Below are 23,393 nucleotides of genomic sequence, written 5' to 3'. Positions count from 1 at the left end.
CAATTTGTCTCCTGCTGTCTAACAGATGGTCATCTCTCCGGACTTGCATGCGGGTGCTGGGCCTGATGGTATCTACCTTCGAGGTGGCTCCGTTTGCTCAGTTCCATACAAGGTCCCTGCAAAGGGAGATTCTGACCAAGTGGGACAAGACTCCGCAGTCTCTGGACAATCCGATCCGGCTGAGTCGTGAAACAAAGGAGTCCCTGAATTGGTGGCTTCACTCTCCGGTGCTTCCGCTGGAAAGATCCCCCCCCCCCTTATATTGGACAGCGGTCACCATGAATTCCGGCTGTGGAGGCGTCCTCGGGAAGCATTCTGCTCAGGGGTTCTGGACGCTGAAAGAATTCAGACTGCCAATCAATGTTCTGGAACTCTGAGCGATCAGACTGTCTGGACCATTGAATGGATCGTCTTCAGGGATGCCCAGCGTGCATTCCATCAGAAAATACCCCTGTCGCGACTTGTAAATCTTGTAAAGGGGGTCTCTGGTGGGGCACTCCCGAGGTGGATCTGTTGGCGTCTCGGCTTAACGGAGAGGTGCAGAGATTTGTGGCTAGGTCAAGGGATCCACTTAGACACCGCCGATGCGCTGGTGGCCCAGAGGGTTCAGTATTGTCTGATATATGCCTTTCCTCCTCTCAAGCTTCTGCCCAGACTCCTACCCAGGACCAAGGCAGAAGGGATTCTGGTCATCTTAGCGGCTATGGACTGGCCTCGCCGGGCTTGGTATGCCGATCTGGTGCGGCTGGTCACCGACATTCCTTTGAAGCTTCCTCTCTGGGAGAATCTGCTGTTCTGATCTTACATCCTGCTTTACAGTCGCTGGCTTTGACGGCCTTGCTGTTGAACATCAGATGCTAAAGGATAGAGGTTTGTCTGAGTCAGTAATTCCTACGTTGTTAAAAGCTAGGAAATCTACTTTGAGGAAGATCTACAATCGTACATGGAAGACGTGATGCGAGTCTTTTGGGGTGCATCCTCGCTCCTTCTTGGTGGCCCGAATCTTGATTTTTCCTTAACGGGGGTGTAACAGACCCTTACCTTTTGACAGAGAATATTTGTGCTTACCTGGTTCATGTGTGTGAAGGATTTCCCAGCAACCATTCGGTTTTTTACACTCCCTGCTATCATATCTCTCTTTGCACTGTGAGCCCCAGGAAGTGACTCCTTATGTGGACATTCCATGAAGTCAAGGTATGGCCAGCCTAGAGACGGAATGTCTGCTGATTAACAATGCGCTTTTGTCTACATTATGTTGATTTGGGCTGAGGCAGCTTTTGCTAAATGTGGTAATGACCGTACCTATTTGTCTGGGTGGATGTCGGGCCATTGTTTAAGTAATGTGTGATATATACGCCCCAGGTGTATAAAAGCCTGTATTCTTATTTCAATACTGTGTTGTTTTTCTTGACCCTTCAAAACTTAGCTTCGTCTCGTTCCTGGAGGGGGATTTTACTGCATTATTACCCGGTCGTTCAACAGCTGAACCTGACTCTCCTCTTGGATCTCATGGTCGGGATTATACTACTCCATTACTACACAGGGACTTGCCGGGAAAAAGGACGTCCCCAACGGCTGATACCCTCTCACCACCTGGGTAGCCGTTAGAGGGGGGGTTGAGCAGAAACTGGCTCAGGTGATGGCCTTAGTGGCCTTTTTTCAATGGCCTTTGCCCACATACTCCCTGGTGCATAATTTTCTTCAGGGAGTTAGGCACTTGGGGCCTCAATTTGGTGCTCTCGGTCCTTCAGAAGCCTCTTTTTCGAGAATCTTCAGGAGATACCCCTGCTTACACTGTCCCAGAAGGTGGCCTTTTTTGGTGGCTATAACCTCTGCACGCAGGGTGTCGGAACTGGCAGAGTTATCCTGTCGTTCACCTTTTTTATATGGTGATTTACAAGGATAAGGTGGTGCTTTGCCCCTATCTGTCATTTCTTCCTAAGGTGGTCTCTGACTTTCATTTGAGTAGAGACATTGTGTTGTCTTCCCTTTTTGTCTCAGGTCTAAATGTCCGAAGGAAATTGCCTTGGATCTGGTCCGTGCAATTGGGGTGTACTTGGCAGCTACCGGGTCTTTCAGGAAGTCAGACTCTCTATTTGTGGTCACGGATGGACCTCTCAAAAGGTTGTCCACTTCCTCTGTGACCATTTTTAGATGGATCAGACAGACGGTTGATCCATGGTTCAGGGATCAGATGGTTCAGGCCTATTTCATCAGGGGTCAGGTTCCTCCTTTCCCTGTCAAGGCGTACTCTACTAGGGCGCTTAGTGCCTCCTGGGCCTTCTGTCATTGGGCGTCGGTGACGCAGGTTTGCAAGGTGGATACCTGGTCGTCAGTGAACACTTGGCATCTGCGGATGCTTCCTTTGGCCACAAGGTTTTGCAGGCTGCTGTTGAGAGGACCTGATCCTCTTTGAGGTTTTTATTTTTTTTCCAGGTGGGCTCCAGTTATTTTGGTTGCCTGGTTGGCTAATGTTTAGCCTTGGGAATTTTTTTGCTGTTTCCCACCCCCCATGTTTAACACTGCTTTGGGATGTCCCAATGGTCAAGAATGACAGGAGCTGTGTGTCTCAATGAAAATCGGAGAAATTGATTTTACGGTAAGTCAAAAATCCCATTTTTTGTTTTTTTCTAGAAAATGACTATGAACCCCAAAACATAAAGTATATATAATATATATTTATATATTATATAATATATATTTTTTTTAATTCCTTTATTTAGTAAGAGGTTGCAATACAAATAGAGGTAGGGCACATCAGATAAAAATGAAACAATACAATCTGACAACTGCATTATAAACGGTGCTTCACCAAAGGTTACAGTAGCTGTGAAATGAATATAGGCAACCAAAACAGGCAGGTGGGTTCAGTCCCCTCCTGGGTATGCAAAACAGACATATCAAATGTTAGAGATTGGCAGGTTAGGGGACAAGTAAACAACCTCAGTTATAGAAAACTTATGGATGTCCGGTTCCAGGGTGGTACCGACGGACGGGCTCCTGTATAGAGCAGGAAGCGGTAACTCCAAACCATGGAGTCAGTCAGGGAATGAACAAGTAGTAGGTTTATAAACTGCAGAAGACCCCAGTCTTGGGGAGAAAGTTAAATGTATATTTTTAAAGCAGAGGCCTCGGAGAATAATTTTGTGGGTTTTGCAATTTTTTATCTCACAGGATATTTGTGCTTTGGTTTTTCTAACACAATTTTTGGGGGGAAAAAAACTTTTTAACATTTTAATACAAACAAACACAATACATTACCCAATTTTTTTGTAAAATATAGCTATTACACAGAGTAAATAAATTCCAAACGTCACACTTTCAAAGTGCGCATGCCTGCGCAACAACAACATACGATGTTCATTTTACTATCCATAGGCGAAGCTTTAAAAGCCTTTACAGTTTACCACTTTTATATCTTCAGAGGACTTCTAGTGCTAGAATTACTGCCCATGATCTGATGCTTATGGTGATACCTCACTTATGTAGGAGGATCAATGTTTGCATTTTCCTTTGCGCGCTAGCACGGGTGATGGGGGGGCATGTTAGATTTTAAATTTTTTACACTGTTGCTTTACAGTTTTTTTTTTTTTTTTTTAATCACTTTTATTGCTGTCACAAAGGTTGCAAACATTCCCTTAGAGTAAATGGTGGCGGCAGCACCCGGTAGCCAATCCAAAAATCGGCTGGGGTGCTGACATCGCGGGCTCCCTGGACAGCTAAGTGTCTATATATTAAGTCAGCATCTACAGTATTTGTAGCTGCTGACTTTTAATTTTTTTTCCGCGGCTGGAACACCTCTTTAATGCTACCACTGGTGCTGTAATACAATAATTCATTGATCCGAGACAACATGGCAATGTGAACTGATAGGTTTTTGACTGGTTTAGTATGTAAAACCTAACCAAGATACTCTCCTTTTGTGTCTGTTAAATACACCAATGCAATTATTTTACAGCTGATTGATAGGTGAAAGAAATACCTGTTCATGTCTAAAATTCTGTGAGCCCTGTCCATTTTATGACGGAACAACTTTCACTATTTTATAAAGATAAGGTGAGTGGGAGGTTTTCTGTAGTCCAAATGAAGGGCGCATAGCTTAGGATCACAATGCTCCTCCATACACCAAATAAGTGAGCATAGTTGCCCTAGGACAGGAATTGTTTTTGGCAGGATCAGCAGGTGTAAAAGGGGAAAAAACAAATGCAGTTAGTACATCCAAGTTTTGGTAGGCTTGGATATCTTCTGGGGGGTGTTCACCTTTTAATTTTTCCTTAAAGGTGAAATCATACTTGAAGCTCATGTTGCTAAACAGGAAGTAAATGTAAAAATATGATTATATTTATATCTTACTGCACTGAGGACCATTTATAGGTGTGGCTTGCAAAACCAGCAAGTTCCCATGTCATGCAAAGGGGAAGCACTGGCCAGTTCTGTCTTTTTTTTTTTTTTTCTTACCTGATAGGTGGATACTAAATCGTATTTCTATTGCTGTGTCAGGTGTCTGAGTTGTGTACACTGTGTCCTTGAAACCAGAGAAGCAGAGAACCAGACTTAATGTCACTAAATGTCCTAGTTAACCTTTCCACTACCAAATGTAGAAGCTTGGGAAATGTGGTGTGCTGTATTCTACCCTCATACTAAATAGGGTTCATTAAAAGAGAAGTTTGGGTTTGTTACATACTTAGGTGGATGCAGCAACAATGTGAGTCTGCATCTCTGTTCCCTGCTGTTTCTAAAGGTGAGAGTGATCAAACAATGCTGGTTGCTCAGTTCTCCCTGCCGCTCTGAGCAGAGATACGGTGACGGTCATTTTTTTTTTATTCTTTTGAATGGTCAGCACCGTCACATGGACAAGCTTGAGATGGTTACTTCAGAGGTTTTTCTCTCCTCCTGGCCTCTTCCCAGTGCTCTTTACTTGTACTTGACCTCCTAAGCTGCCTAAAGCCCAATTAGGTTAACAAAAAAATATTCCTTTCTGTGGGGCTGTGGCTACACAGCAAAGGGTTAATAGCTTGTTTTGTCTAGGGGAGAAGAGAAACCAATTTTTATCTGGTGCTCTGCTCCCCTGCAGACAGCTCCCTTGTGTCTCGGTGGTTGACTGTGTCTGCACCTTCACTTCCAGACAATGATTATGGAAGCTACTCAGGTCTTGATAGCATTAGGACCCTAGACCATGAGGGTGCAGAAGCTGCCGAGAGGAGTGTAGGATCGAGAAAGTATATTTCCTTTTATTCTCCCAGACAAATGAGCTTTTAATATAAACATGAGTACTGCCCTACTGCAAGATAATTTTTTTATTTGCCTGAAGTTGGGCTTCAAGTTGTTTTTGCTTTCCCGTTGACCTGTATGGAAATAAGGTCTTCAATTGGTTCCTAATCAAGGTTAGAGTCTAAAGGCTGCCTTTTTTTTTTTTTTTTTAGGTACAAGACCACACAAAATAGTACGACATTAAATCACAATCTATAAATATTCAATAGCAGTTACATGGATACACAAAAGAGTGCAAGGTGCACTAGCAATGAAATATACCAAGAAACACCACATGGACATGATTTAGCTTAAGTCCAAGGACTGAAATACCCATAGAAAAATGACTGTGCTTTGGTGGACAATACTAACATGTTCATACTGGAAGCATAGTACAACCTATGGGTATATTACTACTAAAAGGCAGGGGTAGGACAATGACACCCCCCTACAGTAAAGGCCACCAATCCCCAGAGCAGTTGTACCTTAAAATCAACGCATACCAGGTAGTATTTTCCTGGGTTTAGAAAAGTAAAAGAGATCAAGAAAAGGTTAAATATTCATCTGAAAATTAACACGCCCCAATATCGACAGTATGTGTGGGTTTTTTTTTGTTTTGTTTTTTTCATTAAGGGAGGGTTAAAACTTGTCTTTTTGTTTTGCCATCTGCCATAGGAGAGATTCCCCCTCCTGTCCCCTGGCCAAAACAGGAAGTTAGAGAAAATCCCTCCATTGTGGACTCAAAATCTGAACCTTTCTTTTACTTTTCCTTCTGCGGGTGCCAATATAAAGTTTACTTCTGCGGATGTCAATACAAAGTTAACTCAATTCCAAACAAAATCCCAAACGCATCGCAGTTTTTTTTTTTTTTTTTTTTTTTTTTTTTTTTTTTTTACATTCAGCTGTCAGCAGGGAGGCAACTTTGTACTTCTGGCTTCTGCTCTTAGTGCTGCTTGCCTGAACTTACAAACGGTGAACATTATGATCTCAAGGCAGTCTGTTAGCTTGGAGGAGGGAGGAGTCTGGGATTGCCTTTCCATCCTAGGGTCCTAGACTATGGGACTGTGTGCTTCTATTGATGCACACAGTGTAGATGAACACTACTCCTAGTCCCCGCATGCAATGGCGACTCCATAGGATGCTATAAGAGAAAGGAGCAACTCTAAAACAAGAAATTTGGGGCAGTGGTCATGGCACCAGCTTAAACTGGAACCTAGACAAGGCTTAAAAGATGCTGCATACTCAGTAAGTGATTATATAAGCTGCTGAAAGCGTTAAACTGATGGTTTAACCACTTCTGGTCCGCAAGGTTTTACCCCCTAATGAGCAGGCCATTTTTTGCAATTCGGCACTGCGTACTTTAACAGACAATTGTGCAGCCGTGCGACGCTGTACCCAAATAAAATTGATGTCCTTTTTTTTTTCCCCCTACAGCACTTTCTTTTGGTGGCATTTGATCACCTATGCGATTTCTCTATTTTTTTTTTTTCATTAAAAAAAAAAAACAAAGAAAAAAAAGAGCGACAATTCTGAGGAAAAACATTATTTTTCACATTCTGCTACATAGCATCCCCAATAAAAAAAAATGTAAAAATCCCAAAATGTTTTCATCATTTTAGGCCAATTTGTATTCTACATATTTTTGGTAAGAAAAAAATCCCAATAAGCGTATTGCGATTGGTTTGTGCAAAAGTTATTGTGTGATTTATGTCATATTTTTATTTTTTTATTTTATTTTTTACTAATGGCGGCGATCTGCGATTTTTAGCGGTGCTGTGACATTACGGCACAGATCGGACCCCTATCTGACCTTTTTTACAGTAAAAATATGCACTGTTACTGTAATGACACTGGCAGGGAAGGGGTTAACTCAGGGGTGATGTAAGTGTGAGCCTAGGGGGTGTTCATGAACTGTGAGGGGGATTGGGCTTGGGGAATTAACACAGAGACCTGTTATCTTAAATAGGAGGATCACAGAAGCTCTGTGTTCTTTCCAGAGAGAACAACGGCCTGCTGTGTTTACAACAGCAGACCGTCGCTCTGTCTCCACGGGGAGAGAACGCGGGTGCCCGGTGGCAATGGGGCGCGTGCACCGATGTACCTATGGCGATAGACACGTGATCGATATCAATAAAAAAATTGTTCGATAAAACGTTCGATATTTTTCCTTAAGCAGTCTCACTCATAGCACTGCAAGTCGACTTCTATTCCTCCTGCTTTTTCTCTTTTTTTACAGTTGGAAGTTGCCGCCTACTTGCTCGGAGGCTATGATTGGATAGCGGTTATGTACTGATTGATTTTCATTGGGACTTTGGAGGCGTTTTTCGATTGGTCCTGGATTCATTTCCGGTTCATCCGAGGTACGCTTCCTCTGTCCTTAGCAATGTGTGGTTGGCGCTAGCGGTGGGGGAGGTGATTGGCTGGATCAGACGCCGCTCCTCCCTTTCCGACTCTTGCAGCCATTTAATGGGGTGATCGGCCGTCCTGAACCACGCCCCCTGATGACGTCACGCTATGACGAAAACGGTAGGGGACCAGTGATCGTCCGCCCTGTGTATACCCTGTAGTGTCCTCCTGTTTTACATCGCAGGAGACCGGGCTGCAGCTACCGCACCATCCATTCAGAGATCCCCGCAGGATTTTACCTGGATGTGGAGGTCACATCTTTTCAACTTATCACCTGAGCTTCTTATTGGACTTTTTCCTCTCCACTGACTCTCCTTCTACTGTTTTTTCAGTACACTCTGATACATTGTGGAAATTCATCTATATATATATATATATATCAGTGATTGCCTGTTTTTGTGTTTTCCATCAAGCGCTGCATACTTCTGTTTTCATTTTTTCTTCTTCGTCGGAAGCAAACAGAGGACGCGAAGCAAGTATGGTTGTGTTGACATTTTATTGTCTTAAGAACTGAGGGGATTATGATCAGAGGAAGGTTAAGTTTAAAATAAAAATGTTTAAATGTAACATTTTTCTCCTGATCCTTATTTTAAATGGGTAATAAAAAATATCAATAATTATCAATATCGACTGATATGAAACACTGATATCGTGATACAGTTTTCAGCCATATCGCCCAGCCCTAATATAATATATATATTAAAATGACAGAGAAGGTGTATCCTAAATAATAATTCGACCTAAATAGGCATATAAAATAAAGCATACACTAGCAGCGCTAGTATGTCTCAATAAACACATATATATGCATGTATCCACAGAATATCATGTGAAAATAATGGAAGGATAGAAGAAAAGACACGTCCTTGGTGCAGATATTATTTACCATAACACCTAGAGACAGTATATATGCAAAAGTCCAAAGACGCAGGAAATCCAGTACTCCAAGGGTGATAGAGTATCCACAATCATGCATAAAACGTATCAAGATGCCTCCACCTCACCGCTGTGCATGCCCTATGGTAGTGGACACTTACCAGAGGCAATATGGACATAAGCCTGTATATCCAATACAGGAGATGCCTTTTCCTCTAAATACTGAAGACCCCAAAATGGACCAGCTCCTCTCATCCAAATAGGGAAGGATCAAGATCAATATTTCCAGATGAACATGAAAATATATAGCAAGACACTCATAGCGAAATCTTGTAACGATCTTGTTTATTAAAATCCTCCCAAACCCTTCATACATTACATTCAAATAATAAGCCAGAGTAAAAGCAGATCAATGATAAGGTAAACCTACGTCCAGGAAAAAACATTCACCCGTGACTGGCAGTGAGCCGCCTGGTACCGCAGCGACTCGCTTTCGGGTATGACGTCAGACGCCGGGTTTCCTTGGTGACCGCGTACTCACGCCCTTACGCGTTTCGTCATCAAAGGACTTCTACGGAGGGCATACTTCTACGGACTGTCTCTAGATGTTATGGTAATATCTGCACCAAGGACGTCTTTTCTTCCATCCTTCCATTTTTTTCACATGATATTCTGTGAATACATGCATATATGTGTTTATTGAGACATATTAGTGCCGCTAGTGTATGCTTTATTTTATATGCCCATTTAGGTCGAATTATTATTTAGGATACACCTTCTTTGTTATTGCTTTTATATACTTTGTTAACCACCTGCCGACCGCTCACGTTGCTGCTATTACAACAGAGCGGCTTGGCTGGGTCTGGTGACGTAGACCTAGATACCGGATACCTCCCTCTCTCGGCGGCACGCTCCCGCTGTGTTTAGACACAGCGGGAGTCGGGCCAGGGGAGGAGATGCGGTGATCACCGTCTCTCCTCCCTGACCGTCGGGGAAAGACTGAGGAAAACCTCTGTGACAGGCAGGGACAGATCACAGGATTCAGCATAGCTGAACCTGCTATCTGTGTCACAAAACCCCCTCCCCCCCACACACGTCGGTAAGCATGAGGCATACATTTAACCCCTTGATCACCAACAGTGTTAACCCCTTCCCTGCCAGTGTCATTACAGTAACAGTGCATATTTATAGCACTAATTACTGTAGTAATGTCACTGGTCCCCCCAAAAGGGGTCCGATCTGTCTGCCGAAATGTCGCAGTCCCGCAAACAAAATCGCAGATCGCCGCCATTACTAGTAAAAAAACAAAATAAACAAAAATTACAAATCTTTCCCATAGTTAGTAAACGCAATAACTTTTGCGCAAACCAATCAAAATACGCTTATTGTGATTTTTTTTTTTTTTAACCAAAAATATGTAGCAGAAAACGAATTGGCCTAAAATGTTTTGATTTGTAATTTTTTTGGGGAATGTTCTATATCAGAATGTAAGAAATATTATTTTTTTTTTTTTTTCAACATTGTGGCTCTTTTTTTTTCAAAATTTTAAAATCGCACAGGTGATCAAATACCACCAAAAGAAAGCTCTATTTGTTGGAGAAAAAAGGGACAAATTCAATTTGGGTACAGCGTCGCACGACCGTGCAATTGTCCGTTTAAAAATATGGCCTAGTCTGGAATGGGGTAAAATGGGGTAAAATCTGCCATGTCTTAAAGTGGTTAAAAATACGCTCATTGAGAATTTTTTTGTCAGACGTAGCTAAATACATTTTGGCCTAAATATATGACAAAAATTGAATATATTGGATATTTTTTAACTGTCAAAGTAGAAAAGTTACATTTTTCGCAAAATTTTCACTCTTTATTAATATTGCAAAAAATGCGCAGAGGTGATCAAATACCACCAAAAGAAAGCTCTATTTGTTAGGAAAAAAAAGACGTAAATTTAGTTTGGGTACAGCATTGCATGACGGCGCAATTGTCAAAGTCGCGCAGTGCCAAGTTGAAAAAAGTGGCCTGGACGTTAAGCAGGAAAATCCTCCGGTCTTAAAGTGGTTAAACTTTGTTGCACCCCACGGTGTAACACTAAATACTCTTCATAATTAAAAAAAAAAAAGTCTCACTAGGAATGCTGGGCCGTAGTTACAGTAGACATACATTGATTAATCAGTCAAGTAGACAGCCTTGTCAGCTTTACATAGCGTATAGGGTGGATCACATTCCTCCAGCCCTGTGCATACTTATTTATCTATGCTCCATACTAGCTTGATCATTTGCATTGTGACTTGTTTTCCTGACTGTGTGAAAGGTTATAAGTAACTAGAACGAGGCCATATGAAGCTAAAAACAATCTAACCTACCTGCATATTTTACAACTGTGTGAATTAATGCAGTCACTTTTAGCAAGGTGTTGGTCATGTTAACCACTTAAGCCCCGGAAGATTTTACCCCCATTCCGACCAGGGGGTATTTTGAGATTCGGCACTGCGTGACTTTAACGGACTATTGCGCGGTCGTGCGACGCTGTACCTAAACGAATTTGGCGTCCTTTTTTTCCCACAAACAGAGCTTTCTTTTGGTGGTATTTGATCACCTGTGCGATTTTTTTTTTTTTTTTTTTTTTGATCATGCGCTATAATCAAAAAAAGAGCGTCAATTTTGCAAAAATAGCAATATTTTTCACATTTTTTTTTATATGAATTCCCCCCCAAAAAAAATGTAAAAATCAAAATTTTTTAACATTTTCGGCCAATTTTTTTATCCTAACTATGTTTGGTAAAAAAAATCGCAAAAAGTGTATTTTGATTGGTTTGCGCAAAAGTTATCGCTTTACTAACAAAGGGAAAGATTTTTGTCATTTTTGTTGTTTTTTTTTTTAACGCGTAATGGCGGCGATCTGCGATTTTTTTTTTTTTTTTTTTTTTTTTTTGCGGTACTGCGACATTGCGGCGGACAGATCTGACCCTTGACTGACATTTTTGACACTTTTGGGGTTACCAGTGACATTTCTACAGTAATCAGTGCTATATATATATGCACCGTTACTGTAAAAATACACTGGTAGTGAAGGGGTTAACTTTATTTGGGAGGGAGGGGCTGTGTGTGTCCCTAGGGGCGTGCTTTCTACTGTGATTGGCTGTGGCTTGAGCTGTAAGGACACTGATCAACGGATCTACATAGTAGATCCATGTGATCAGTGTCTTTACAGCGAGGAGAATGGCAGGTCGCTTGTTTACACAAGCTGCCTGACATTCTCCCTCTCCCCCGCCGATCGCCGAGTGGCCGGCGGACATCGGGTCCGCTGGTCACACGCGCGGGGGGGTCCGTGACCACGCGGGAGCGCGCGCCTCAGGCAGCGCGCGCGCTCGCTCCCTTGACCCTCACAAGCAAGCAACGTAGCCCTACGTTAGTTTGCCTGTGAGGGGCTGACCGCCGACGTAGATAGTCGTGCGGCGGTCGGCAAGTGGTTAAAGAAAAGTTGAATAATGTTTAATTTGTGTACATGTACACAAAGCAGTTCTATTTGTTCCTTTCATAATCCATCTTAAAGAGGAACTTTAGTCTCCTCCCAAAAAATTTCAAATCAGCAGCTACAAATACTGTAGCTGTTGACTTTAAATATAAGGACAGTCTACCTGACCAGTGGTTTACCTGAGCCCATTCTTTACTGGGTTTGCGTCCCTATCGGCAGTATCTTAACTTGGGAACCTGGCTGTGAAGCCTTGCAGCTTCACAGCCAGATTCCTACTGCTTCGTTAATGGTCCCACAGTCTTCTGGGACCTGTGATGTGTCCCAGAAGCTGTGGGCGAAGACAAGTGTGGGGGGGGGTGAACTCTTACTCGAAAAACTGCGGTGATCTGGGCCGTAGCAGGTACCAGTCAAAACTGGGTACCCCACAAAAAAAAAACGAAGTGCCAAATGGTGAAGGGGGGTATGCAAATGAGTGGAACCTCTCCTTTTGGAGGAAGTACTGCCTTGCATATATGCTCTGAATTTTTTGAGTGACTGTTTCAATTTTCATTAGAGGCAAGGTAAGATTCCAAGCTAAAGTGGGGTACACACTAGTAGAAATCTGCTGAAAATTCCCATCCGAGGTAAAATCGTACGATTTTCGGCTAGTGTGTACACAACTTTCAGCAGCCGATGCCGACATTTTCAACGAAAAAAAAAAACGGAAGGACAAACACCAAAATTTTTATCGTCCGTCCCCAGATGACCAATTTTCGTTTAATGTGTATGCAGTACGTCCGTGAAAAAATCGGATACGAAAGACCGCATGATCTGAAGTTGCTGACAACCCGGAAGTCTAGGAACAAATGTCCCCCCCCAAAAAAAAAAAAATCGGACGAGAAATTTTGTGAACATTTATGCACTGTCAACTAAAAACGGTTATGAACGCTGAGCAAGAGAGAGAAAAATCGGAGGATATTTTGTCCGATTCCCGTCAAGTGTGTTACGGGCCTTTAGTGTAAACTTCTGCTGTCCTATACAACATTGACTGTGGTCAGCAAGCTTACTATGCTTACATTCCAAGTTCAGTGTTCTGTCCATAGCAATGTAGAGGGAAGGATAGGAATTGGAGATCAGATTTTCTAACCTGCTCAGTTTCAACTCTTGAGTTTTGAACTTCCCACAGACATGAGTGATTGACTCATCCAGTTTGGCTAGTCGCATGTTGCACTCCAAATGTCACCTTCCCAGCATGCTCATTAGACAGTTGAATTACATTTTTTATATAATCTGTTTAATAATTTATTATAAATGAATTTTCTTCTTAAAGTTGTATACATTACATATATAGTACTATGAAAATATACTTGTCTTTATAGTTTGGGTTTTTATTTTTGTGGTTTGCTTTGTTAATGTAAGAATGAACCTACAAGAGGGGGAAAAAGGGCCTCTTGTAGTAGTTTTATAATATCACTTTGTGTAGGAAACATGAAATTATGTGAAAAGGGTAGTGGATTGTGTGATCCCACCTCTAGAGTGACATTCTCACTCTCTATAGTTGATCATAAGGGTAATGGGGGTGGGCTGGTGAGCCCTGCTGGCCGATGTACGGTTAACAGCTCAGTGGAGGTCTGCAGTAATTCCCCTAAGGGCTTCCATTCTGCAAGCTGAACCGCTGTCCCCAAACTCAGTCACTACCATCCTCAGAGTTGTCCACATATCATTGAGAGACACATTTTCTGCCATAAGCGGTCCCCTCATACTCTTCTTCAAAGTACATCACTGATCTTCCTCAAATTGCCTCTGCACATCCCGAAGAAGATGAGGATGGTACATGAGGAAGTTCAGGCCTTTGATCTTCTAACCTTTATTGGCACTTGTGTAATTTTTTCCTGCTCTGTGCAATGGTTTTGCGTAGAGCAGCCCTGATTCCCCTTCTTCTATGGTCCCCCGCATGCTATGGGAGCTCTTGTGTGGTCTCTCTCCCGAGCCGGCTTGGCTCGTCATCCTCGCTGTGATTGACAGCAGCAGGAGCCAATGTCTCCAACTGCTGTCTGAGTTTGAGAAGTGCAAAAGCCACTGCACTTGTGTGCACAGCCCTAATTTAAGATCTGGCTCAGGTAAGTACAGGGGTGGGGGGAATACTGTACCCTAAAGATTTTTTACCCTAAAGCAGACAATGCATTTATTTTTAAGATTTAGCCCCCATTCTACCGCGACGCTACTTCGCACCGCGACCTCCGAGGTCGCGGTGCGAGCAGCGCGCCGCGACCTCGGAGCTGCCGCCACGGACTTCATAACATTGAAGTCTATGGCGGTCGCCTCCTAGTCGCCCCAAAGAAGCTCCGGACCCTTTTTCTAAGTCGGAGCGACTTGTGTCGCTCCTATTAGAATGGGTCCGCAGCTTCCCTATGGAAGGCGACCTGTGAGGCGACCAGGTCACCTCACAGGTCGCCTTAGTGTGAACGGGGGCTCAAGGTAAACGGCATTTTTTTATTTTCTCTCAGATTTCAAAAGTAGTATAAAATGGTTTGTGCTTAAACGTTACTAACTATACAAAGAAAGAATGGGGTATAATATTAGTCTAAGAAGATTAGTAAATCAACCCCATAAAGGCAAATAGTCGCACTAATTTGTCCTCCGAGCTTAGTGACGCTTCACTTTGTGAAACAATACCCAATCGGGTACAACGGAAATAAACAGCAGTTTTGCTTGCACAGGATTGGTTGATGGAAATCTCTAGAGCTTCATTGTTCACTGGGTTCTGGGGAAAATGAGTGCAAGTGCGCTTGCAAAGTGCAGTCCTTGGCTGTGATGGCCATTCTTGCCTCCAGTAATGCTGTAAATCTCTGAGGTATTTTGGCATTTTGATAACCTGCTTTCAAAAAAATGCCTCCCCAGTACTTGGGTCCTATAAAAAAAAAAAAAAACAGTAAAGTGCTTTCATAAATCTAGGTCTATTATATCTAGTTATAATTTCGTTTTTACATCATAGATAATTAAAGTAGGTTTTATAACCTTTTCTTTAACTTCCATTTATTTCTAAAGTTACAGAATAAATAAAATGAGCGGAAGCAATACTTGTAAACTTAAGGTCAAATGCTTGTTTAATGTAACAATAGTTGAAAAAAAATGGCATGTATGTGATGTATTATATTACAGCAGTCTTCTTACTATGTTTACAGAACCCTGCTACTATCACTAGAATACTTTTGAGTCATTTCAACTGGGACAAGGAGAAGTTAATGGAGAGGTAAGGACTCACTTATCTGGCTCTAACGTGAGGTAACGGCTTCCTTTCAGCCTATGCTGTGAGTACACTTGGCTGTTGCAGATTTTTTTTTCTTTACCATTTTTTTATTTTTTATTATGCAAGGATTAATCGGGACCTGAACAGTGTATTCAAAAAATGCTAGAGACCTAATAATCTCTTTATCTCCTGTCTAGTGGCTGAGACACAAGAGACTTGAACAGTCTGACTTGTGTGTATAAGGTAACGGGATAGATAGCTGGGACACAGTCATTATGAGTGTGTGTTACCTATAGCTTGTACACAGGAGACAGTGTTTTGTAGATATATAGGAGGGATATGTTTATTTTAGACATGTTATCTTTGCATGTGTAGATTAGATTTTTCTTCAGCCCCATGGCCTCAAGGAGAGTCCTTGGGTTCCCCCATCAAACCTAACTGGTGTGAATAGAGGAATCTACAAGGCTATCTGTTGACAGCTGCAGCACCAGAGAATATCTGAAAAATGCCCACAATGTTGCAGTATCAATAATAATCTTAATTCTATAAATGTGCTCAAAATTTTGTCATAAATGCAATACAATAATAAAACGCCAAAAAAATCTTAACCACAAAAGCCATCAGGACTTGAATGGTACTACGAAAAAAGGAATGTCACATTTTATTTGTACAAATGTTAAAAATGATAAAAATGTGTTAAAACCCCATATACATATATTAACCTATTGCAAGTACATCTGTCATCTCATGCAAAATTACACGGTGTTCTCCCCATCATCCATGTCAGAAGTAGGGTGGTGGGTTGCTTGCTTTTTCTTCAGTCGTTTCACGGGTCATCAACCCGATTCATCAGGAAGACTAGCATTAACATTAGACTCTGTTGTAGATTAAGGCTACATTCACACCTGAGCGTAGCGTTTTAGCGCGTTTTAGCGCGATTTTGCAGCGATTTTTACCGCGATTTACAGGCGTTTTTACAGGCGTTTTTTGTGCAGGCGTTTTTAGATTGAATAGAAACCAATGGAAAACGCCTGTAATCTGCCCAAAAAAAAGCTCATGTACTTTTTTGAGCGTTGGGCGTTTTGCTTACAGCGTCAAAACGCTCAGATGTGAACAGGGGCCATTGAAATGAATAGGATTTGTCTTTTTGGGCGTTTTGAGAGCTGATCCTAGAGCAGAAAAACTCCCCAAAAACGCCCCAAAACGCCTACATGTGAACGGAGCCTAATAGGTTTTTCATAAAAACAACAAAGCAAAACAGCCAACAATTGTAACATCATTGGAGCAATGAATCCAGGAGGACTGAAATATGTCCCATCAAACCATTGCTCACTTAGGTGACCACTTCTTTCCCAACTATCATATATTTGGGAAGGAACAGGGATCCTGAAGGATATACTTTTTTTGTTCACACATTTTGTTGAACGTATCTAGCACACTACGTATGAGTGGCTCCTCAACCTGAGTCTTTTTTTTTTTTTTTTTCTTCGTGGTTTGATGGAACATATTTCAGTATTCCTGGATCCAGTTCTCCATGAAATGTTCGCATCAGATGACAGATGTATCTGCAATAAATTATGATGTTATTTGGGATTTGATAACCACATTATCTATTTTAACATTTGTACAAATAAAATTTGGTATTTTATTTACATTTGTTTGTGGTACTGTTAAAGTCCTGATAGTTTTTATGGTTGGGATGTTTTTTGGGGTTTACATACATAGGATATGGTACCCAACAAATTTTATTGTCCAATAAGGTCTCCTTCATTTGGACTCCTTCCTCCCACTTTTGCTGTTTTATTAACCACTTCTGGACTGCCCACCGCAGATTTACGTTGGTACTTTGACGTTAAATGCCGGGGTTTTGGCAGCAGATAGCTGTCATCGTATTCCAGCTCTTCTTTCTGTCGGCTCTCACTCAGTTCTGGTAACCATTCCAAGGCAATTCTCTACGCGTTTTGTTGTAATGACGTTAGCAGGGGCACCATATACCATATAATTTGATGAAACACGGGTGTTGTCTGGGCGTGGTTACATGGGACTGAGAGAGAGAGCTGATGGCCGAAGAAGCTGGAATCACACTGACAGCATACATTGTATTTTGAAATACATGCAATCTCCTTGTCTTTTATTAGTAGGTGGCTTTTTATTTCTATGTTTCCAATAATAACAGTGAGCACTATGTTGGTTTCAATTGGACATAAAATTGTTTAGGAAGCCAGCACTGGTTCACCTTCAGCCAATTATCACTGCCACATCCCTAATTAAATACTCGGAGAAATTTGAAAAAGTGGCAAATGTCTGTATCTACCCGCAGGTACAGCCCTGTGAAAGGGAGTATACAGTCATGAAGCCACCATAGTTGGACTTTGAAGGCAGTGAAATATGAGGCAAAAATAGATATTCTAAACAAAACAGTTAAAAAGATATAATTTTATTGAAAATTGACATAATCCATCATTAAAATCGATGATGCAATTTGCATCATAGACAAACGATATAAACAAATTACAAAAAATATTGATATGAACCAAGAGATACAATAATGGGGTCACCAGGGTCCTACATGTTTCGCCAATATCATGGGCTTCTTCAGGGACCGGCAATGGTAGTGACCTCTTTAATGGTTCTAGACAGTAACCTAAATGACATAAAATGAATGCATTTATAAGGCAGCAGTAGGATATGACACTGCCGATCTGCATTGGATGCAGAGATACAGTGTTTACAAATCCATACAGATATATACAATTTCTTCTTTATACACTCACCAATAGTTCAAACTTTAAGCATACATCCATTGACAACGACAGGAGTCCCAATGTGCATATAAAGCTAGAAAGGTAAACCAACCCAGGTCGTGAGGACACTATACCCTTCGTCCAACACGACCTGGGTATATATATATATATATATATATATATATATATATATATATATATATATATATATATATATATATATATATATATATATATATGTATGTATATATGTATATGTATATATGTATATGTATATGTATATATATATATGTATATGTATATATATATATATATATGTATATGTATATATATATATATATATGTATATGTATATATATATATGTATATATATATATATGTATATATATATATGTATATATGTATATATGTATATATATATATATATATGTGTATATATATATATATATATATATATGTATATATATATATATATGTATATATATATGTATGTATGTATGTGTTTTTTTTTTTTTAAATTTTAGAAGTAAAATAGAAAATATAACCATTTTTCAGAAACAATGCAGAGTGTTATTAGTATAAGAAGGCAAGAAGATTACTGCGATGCATCTGGCTGTTAACATTACACCATGACATAATAAGTACATGTACAATCGAAATCTCCCAATAATGAGAAAGGGGGAAAAAAAAAAGGGGAGGGAGGTAGGATAAGAAAGGGGAAACACCATGAAACTCCATGCATGAAGGTGTGTGTATTGAGTAGATTCAGGGTATGAATAATAAGTATCTTAGTTAATGTCTGAAGAGGTGTGGTTAGGACAATATTCTGAAGTATCCCACATGTCCTAAATTTTGGCAAAAGTTGCAATTGAGTCTTCAGCTAGGGCGGTTAAATTCTCCATTTTGCGAATATCTGATAGCAGATATTAACCACTTTAAGACCGGAAGGATTTGCCTCCTTAATGACCGGGCCTTATTTTGCGATTCGGCACTGTTACTTTAACTGGCAATTGCGCGGTCGTGCAATGCTGTACCCAAATAAAATTGTCGTCCTTTTTTCCCCACAAATGGAGCTAGCTTTTGTAGGTAATTTGATCACCTCTGCGATTTTTATTTTTTGCGCTATAAACAAAAAAAGTGACAATTTTGAAAAAAATATATATATATTTTTCCCATTCTGCTATATAACATTCCCAAATTTAAAAATCAAAATTTAACAATTTAACATTTTAGGCCAATTTGTTTTCTTTTTTTCATTATTTTTTTTTTACTAGTAATGGCGGCGATCTGCGATTTTTTTTTTTTTTTTTTGAATTCATATTACCAATGTATAAAAGTTCATAAGTGAGTCCAAAGGGTATGCAGAAATGAAGTAGTGCTTCAAATTCATAAGTGAAGAAAAGTTGTGTAAAATCCCCACACCAAGAGTAGAAAGTGGATGCGCTCACCGGAGGGTATGGACCCAGAATACCTTATAGTATGTGGGCCATACAAGCTGGTAGATGGTATAATTCCCAAGCGGTTTCTGGAACCCTCGATGTTAATAAGAGGTGGCCAGAGCTTCTCATGTAGGAACTTGCAGGTCTCTTAACAGTGATACATGGAGGAACAAGCCAGACAAAGTCGACATAGTGTAAAACTGCTAAAACTTTTATTTTGCATAAAAAGTCAAAGACACTTACAAGTATCCAGTGCATTGGATACTTGTAAGTGTGTCTTTGACTTTTTAGAGCTTCTCAGCGAGGGGGTCTTTGATTTTAGGAATATGCAACAGTGCCTCATTAAGGCGCCAATGACCAGTTTTACTAGTTGCAGTGTACAGAGCAAGATTCAAGAGGATGGGTGCGTAATCTGACCATGTAATGGAATTAATTTCAGATGCTGCCAAATGCGTTAGTAAAGGTGCTGAAATAAAAAAAAGTAGTCTAGGCGTGAAAGTTTGTGCGAAGGTGAATAAAATGTAAATTGTTTTTGGGTGGGATGTTTGATCCGCCAAGTGTCAGATTGTAGGTTCTCGTGAGTTTTCAGAAAGACTTAGACAATCTATTAACCTGGGCAAAAGGTATAAGTTGAAAGAGAGCATGGCTGTCCTTAATGGAAGACATACGTAGGTTAACTACTTCAATACAGGTCACTTTCACCCCCTTCCTGCCCAAGCCAATTTTCAGCTTTTAGTGCTGTTGCATTTTGAATGACAATTGCGCGGTCATGTAACACTGTACCTACACCAAATTTGTCATTTCCCCCCCACAAATAGAGCTTTCTTTTGGTGGTATTTGATCACTGCAAGGTTTTCTTTTTTGATAAACAAAAGACCGAAAAAAGTTTGGAAAAAAAAAATTGGACCGAAAAGTTTGGGGGAAAAAATTTTTGTTATACAATTTTGTAAATACGTTTTTTTCCTGCACTGATGGGGCCACACTTCTGGGCTCTGATAGGCAGGACTGCTGGGCACTGATAGGCGGCACTGCTGGGCACTAATGGGCACTGGTGGGCGGCACTGATGGGCACTGGTGGGCGGCACTGATGGGGAGGGCACTGGCGGGCAGCACTAATGGGGAGGGCACTGGCGGACTCCCCGAGCCCTGATTGCCATCCCTGGTGGCCATAGTGGGCATCCCTGGTGTCATGGGTGGGCATCCCTGGTGGTTCTTGTGGCACCCCCCGAGGGTATGCACTGGTAATCAATGATCTGATTACCAGTGCAGACCCCCCCCCCCCCCTTCAGGAGAGCCGCAGATCGGCTCTCATTTACTCGTGCCTGCCACGTACTGAGGAAAGCCGATCAACGGCTCTTCCTGTATACTATGTGATCAGCCGTGATTGGACACGGCTGGTCACATGGTAAAGAGCCTACATCAGATCGGAGATGCGGTGTGTCAGGGGGCGCGCAGAGCGCATTATCCTGCCTTCGTCATATGACGTCCGGTCAGGATAATGCAACCACTTTCCTGACGTCAATCGCCTATAGGGTGGGCGGGAAGTGGTTAAAGTCCCCACCAATAATCCTAAAAGGCTGCGCTAATTTTTGCATCTTTTCAAAAACCTCTAAGGAATTGAATTTGTCCAGAATTGGGTGCATAAATGTTAACTAAAGTGAAAGGAGTCGTCATGTTTTCACAGTCCAGGAATATAAATATACCCTGAGGATCAAAGAAGATGGATTTTTTTCCGTATTGGGCATGTATTCCTAATTAAAATCGCAACACCAGCCTTCCGAAAGGGTCCGAAACAACATAGGTGTTCGGGAAATGTTTGGAGGCAAAATGTAAATGCGCCTTCAGCATGAAAATGTGTCTCCTGGACCATGACTACATCCGCCTTCGAAGCTTTAAACTCCTTTTAGGGCTAGCCACTTTTTACAGATAGAGTTTACACCTTTTAACATTGTATGAAACAATGCTTAAAGCCATATCATGTAATTAAAGGTAGATGCAAATACCACATGTAATTTATGTTCCAAAATAGAGTCCATGGTGTATAGGGAGAAAGGGCAAAAAGAAAAAAAAATCCCTTAAAGTGGGAGACAGGAAAACACTGCATATCTGTCAAGGACCATAAGCAATAACCGGTCAAAAAGGAACCTGAAAAAAATGGTTTGAAACCTTAGGTGACCAGGGCCTAGACCCAGGACAGTGAAGAGGAACATGGCGATCTCCAAGATCTACTGGGGGGGGGGGGGGGGGGGTCTCGTCTTGTTGCAAAAGATGAGAAAAAAAAAAACTGTTCATCCGGAAATTCCAATTCTGAAAAAAACGTAATGAGAAGCAGAAGAAAAAATATGAGCATATACAATCATCCCATGGAATAGGGCAGTGTTTCTCAACTCCGGTCCTCAGGGCACACTAACAGGCCAGATTTTAAGTATTACCTTGGGGAGATGCAGACTAGAATACTGCAATCATTGAGCAGCAAATGATATCACCTGGGATGTATTTCAGTTTTCTTGCAAACCTGGCCTGTTAGTGTGTCCTTAGGACCGGAGTTGAGAAACACTGGAATAGGGAGTTAAACTTTCAGACCTGTAGTCTGAATACAAAGATGGTGTCATTCCCATCAATGTAGAATAGCCAGCAGAGTTGCCAAGGAGACATCCTCGGGTAGGGAGTTTGGTGATAGCTCGTTGGTGAGTAGCAGAGGTCTTGCTTGCAGTTTGCCATGTTGGTGTCCAAATTTTCCCTGATGTTCCAGGTGCACGTGACGTGGAAGGGGGAAGCTAAAAAATCTTCCTCTGGTAGAGGCGGTAGACCAAGGTTGTGCAGAAAAGCCTCACTTTCTTGAAGATCACGCATTGAGTATTGTACCCCATCTCGAGATGCTGATGGACTAAAGGGTGAGAAGTAATGGGGCACAAGTTTCACCTCTTGGCCAGGGTGATAGGTGATAAATCACTGAAGAACTGTATTTTGTTTCCCTTATAATCCAGATGGGTTTTTTTTGCGTGTGGCCACTGTAAGAGCTTCTTTACTATCGTAATAGTGAAAATTGACTATTGCTGGGATTGGCACTAGGAGGCGGTTTAGGAGTCAAAGATCTATGAGCTCTATCCAGGCGCCAGTCTGTCTGGGATATGTGGTACTAGTGTTTTGCAAAGACACAGCAAGTAGGGGCGTATTTCTTTTTCACTTTTGGGGACTCCACAAATTCTCAGATTTTGAAGCCGTTCTCTGTTCTCTAGATCTTCTTGTATTTGTAATTAAGATAGTGTGTTTTAGTGCTGCATTGTCTTCCTCAAAAGCATGTACATTTTGTACCAACTCATCAAACTTATTTTCAAGAGTATCAGCACGCTCGCATAGTTGATTAATATCACCTCTAAGCTCTTGAGCAATTTTCCCCACTTCTTTAGATATATTGTGAGTTAAATTCTGTAGAAGGTTGTGTAATTTTAGGTCCAGGACCTCCACTGTCGCAGCTGAAGTATGCTGTGCTGAGAAGTTGGGAGGAATGGTAGGGGCAGTCCCTTGAACAGTCTCCTCATTGTGGCTGAATAGTTCTGGGAGTCCGGCGGGTCCTTCCTCACACTCGAGGCCAGGGATGCGGGCCTATACAGGAACCACTCCAGGCTGCAGGGAGGCTGCACTTCGGCAGTAGGAGGGGGAACAATTTTTTGGTTCCCTATCTTGCCCATGTTGTGCCCACTGCTTTCCAGGATCGGTCTGTGGTACTCCCGAAGCTATAGATGCTGTGGAAGCAGAGCGGGAGTCACAGAAGGTAGACCCAGACCGGAGCAGCCGGATTAAGCATCCGCCATCCTAAAGGTCGTGCATTCGCCCCCCAGGGTCAGTATATTTAGGTGAGGGTGCACCCTAAAGGGGATTTATCACAGTGAAGGTTTTCACCTTTCATGTTCCTTTTGCACTTGGAGTGAAGTTACGTTGATTTTTCTCTTTCGTTCATTGATGGACACAGCTCT

At 41.6% G+C, this 23,393-nt stretch overlaps 1 protein-coding gene across 1 annotated transcript in view; it reads left to right on the top strand.

The window, feature by feature from the left end:
- The window catches only part of ARIH1 (ariadne RBR E3 ubiquitin protein ligase 1), a 138,195-nt gene that overhangs the window by 38,803 nt on the left and 75,999 nt on the right, over positions 1-23,393 (top strand). Inside the window, exon 2 of the mRNA XM_082256825.1 lies at positions 15,169-15,236. Within this exon, the coding sequence (XP_082112951.1) occupies positions 15,169-15,236 (68 nt within the window). The remainder of the gene's footprint in view (positions 1-15,168; positions 15,237-23,393) is intronic.

Source organism: Pelophylax lessonae (assembly GCF_965119305.1).
Source record: "Pelophylax lessonae genome assembly, chromosome: 4".
NCBI lineage: Eukaryota > Metazoa > Chordata > Amphibia > Anura > Ranidae > Pelophylax > Pelophylax lessonae.
Note: the sequence above shows the minus strand (reverse complement) of the source record. Positions and strands in the feature narration are given on the sequence as shown.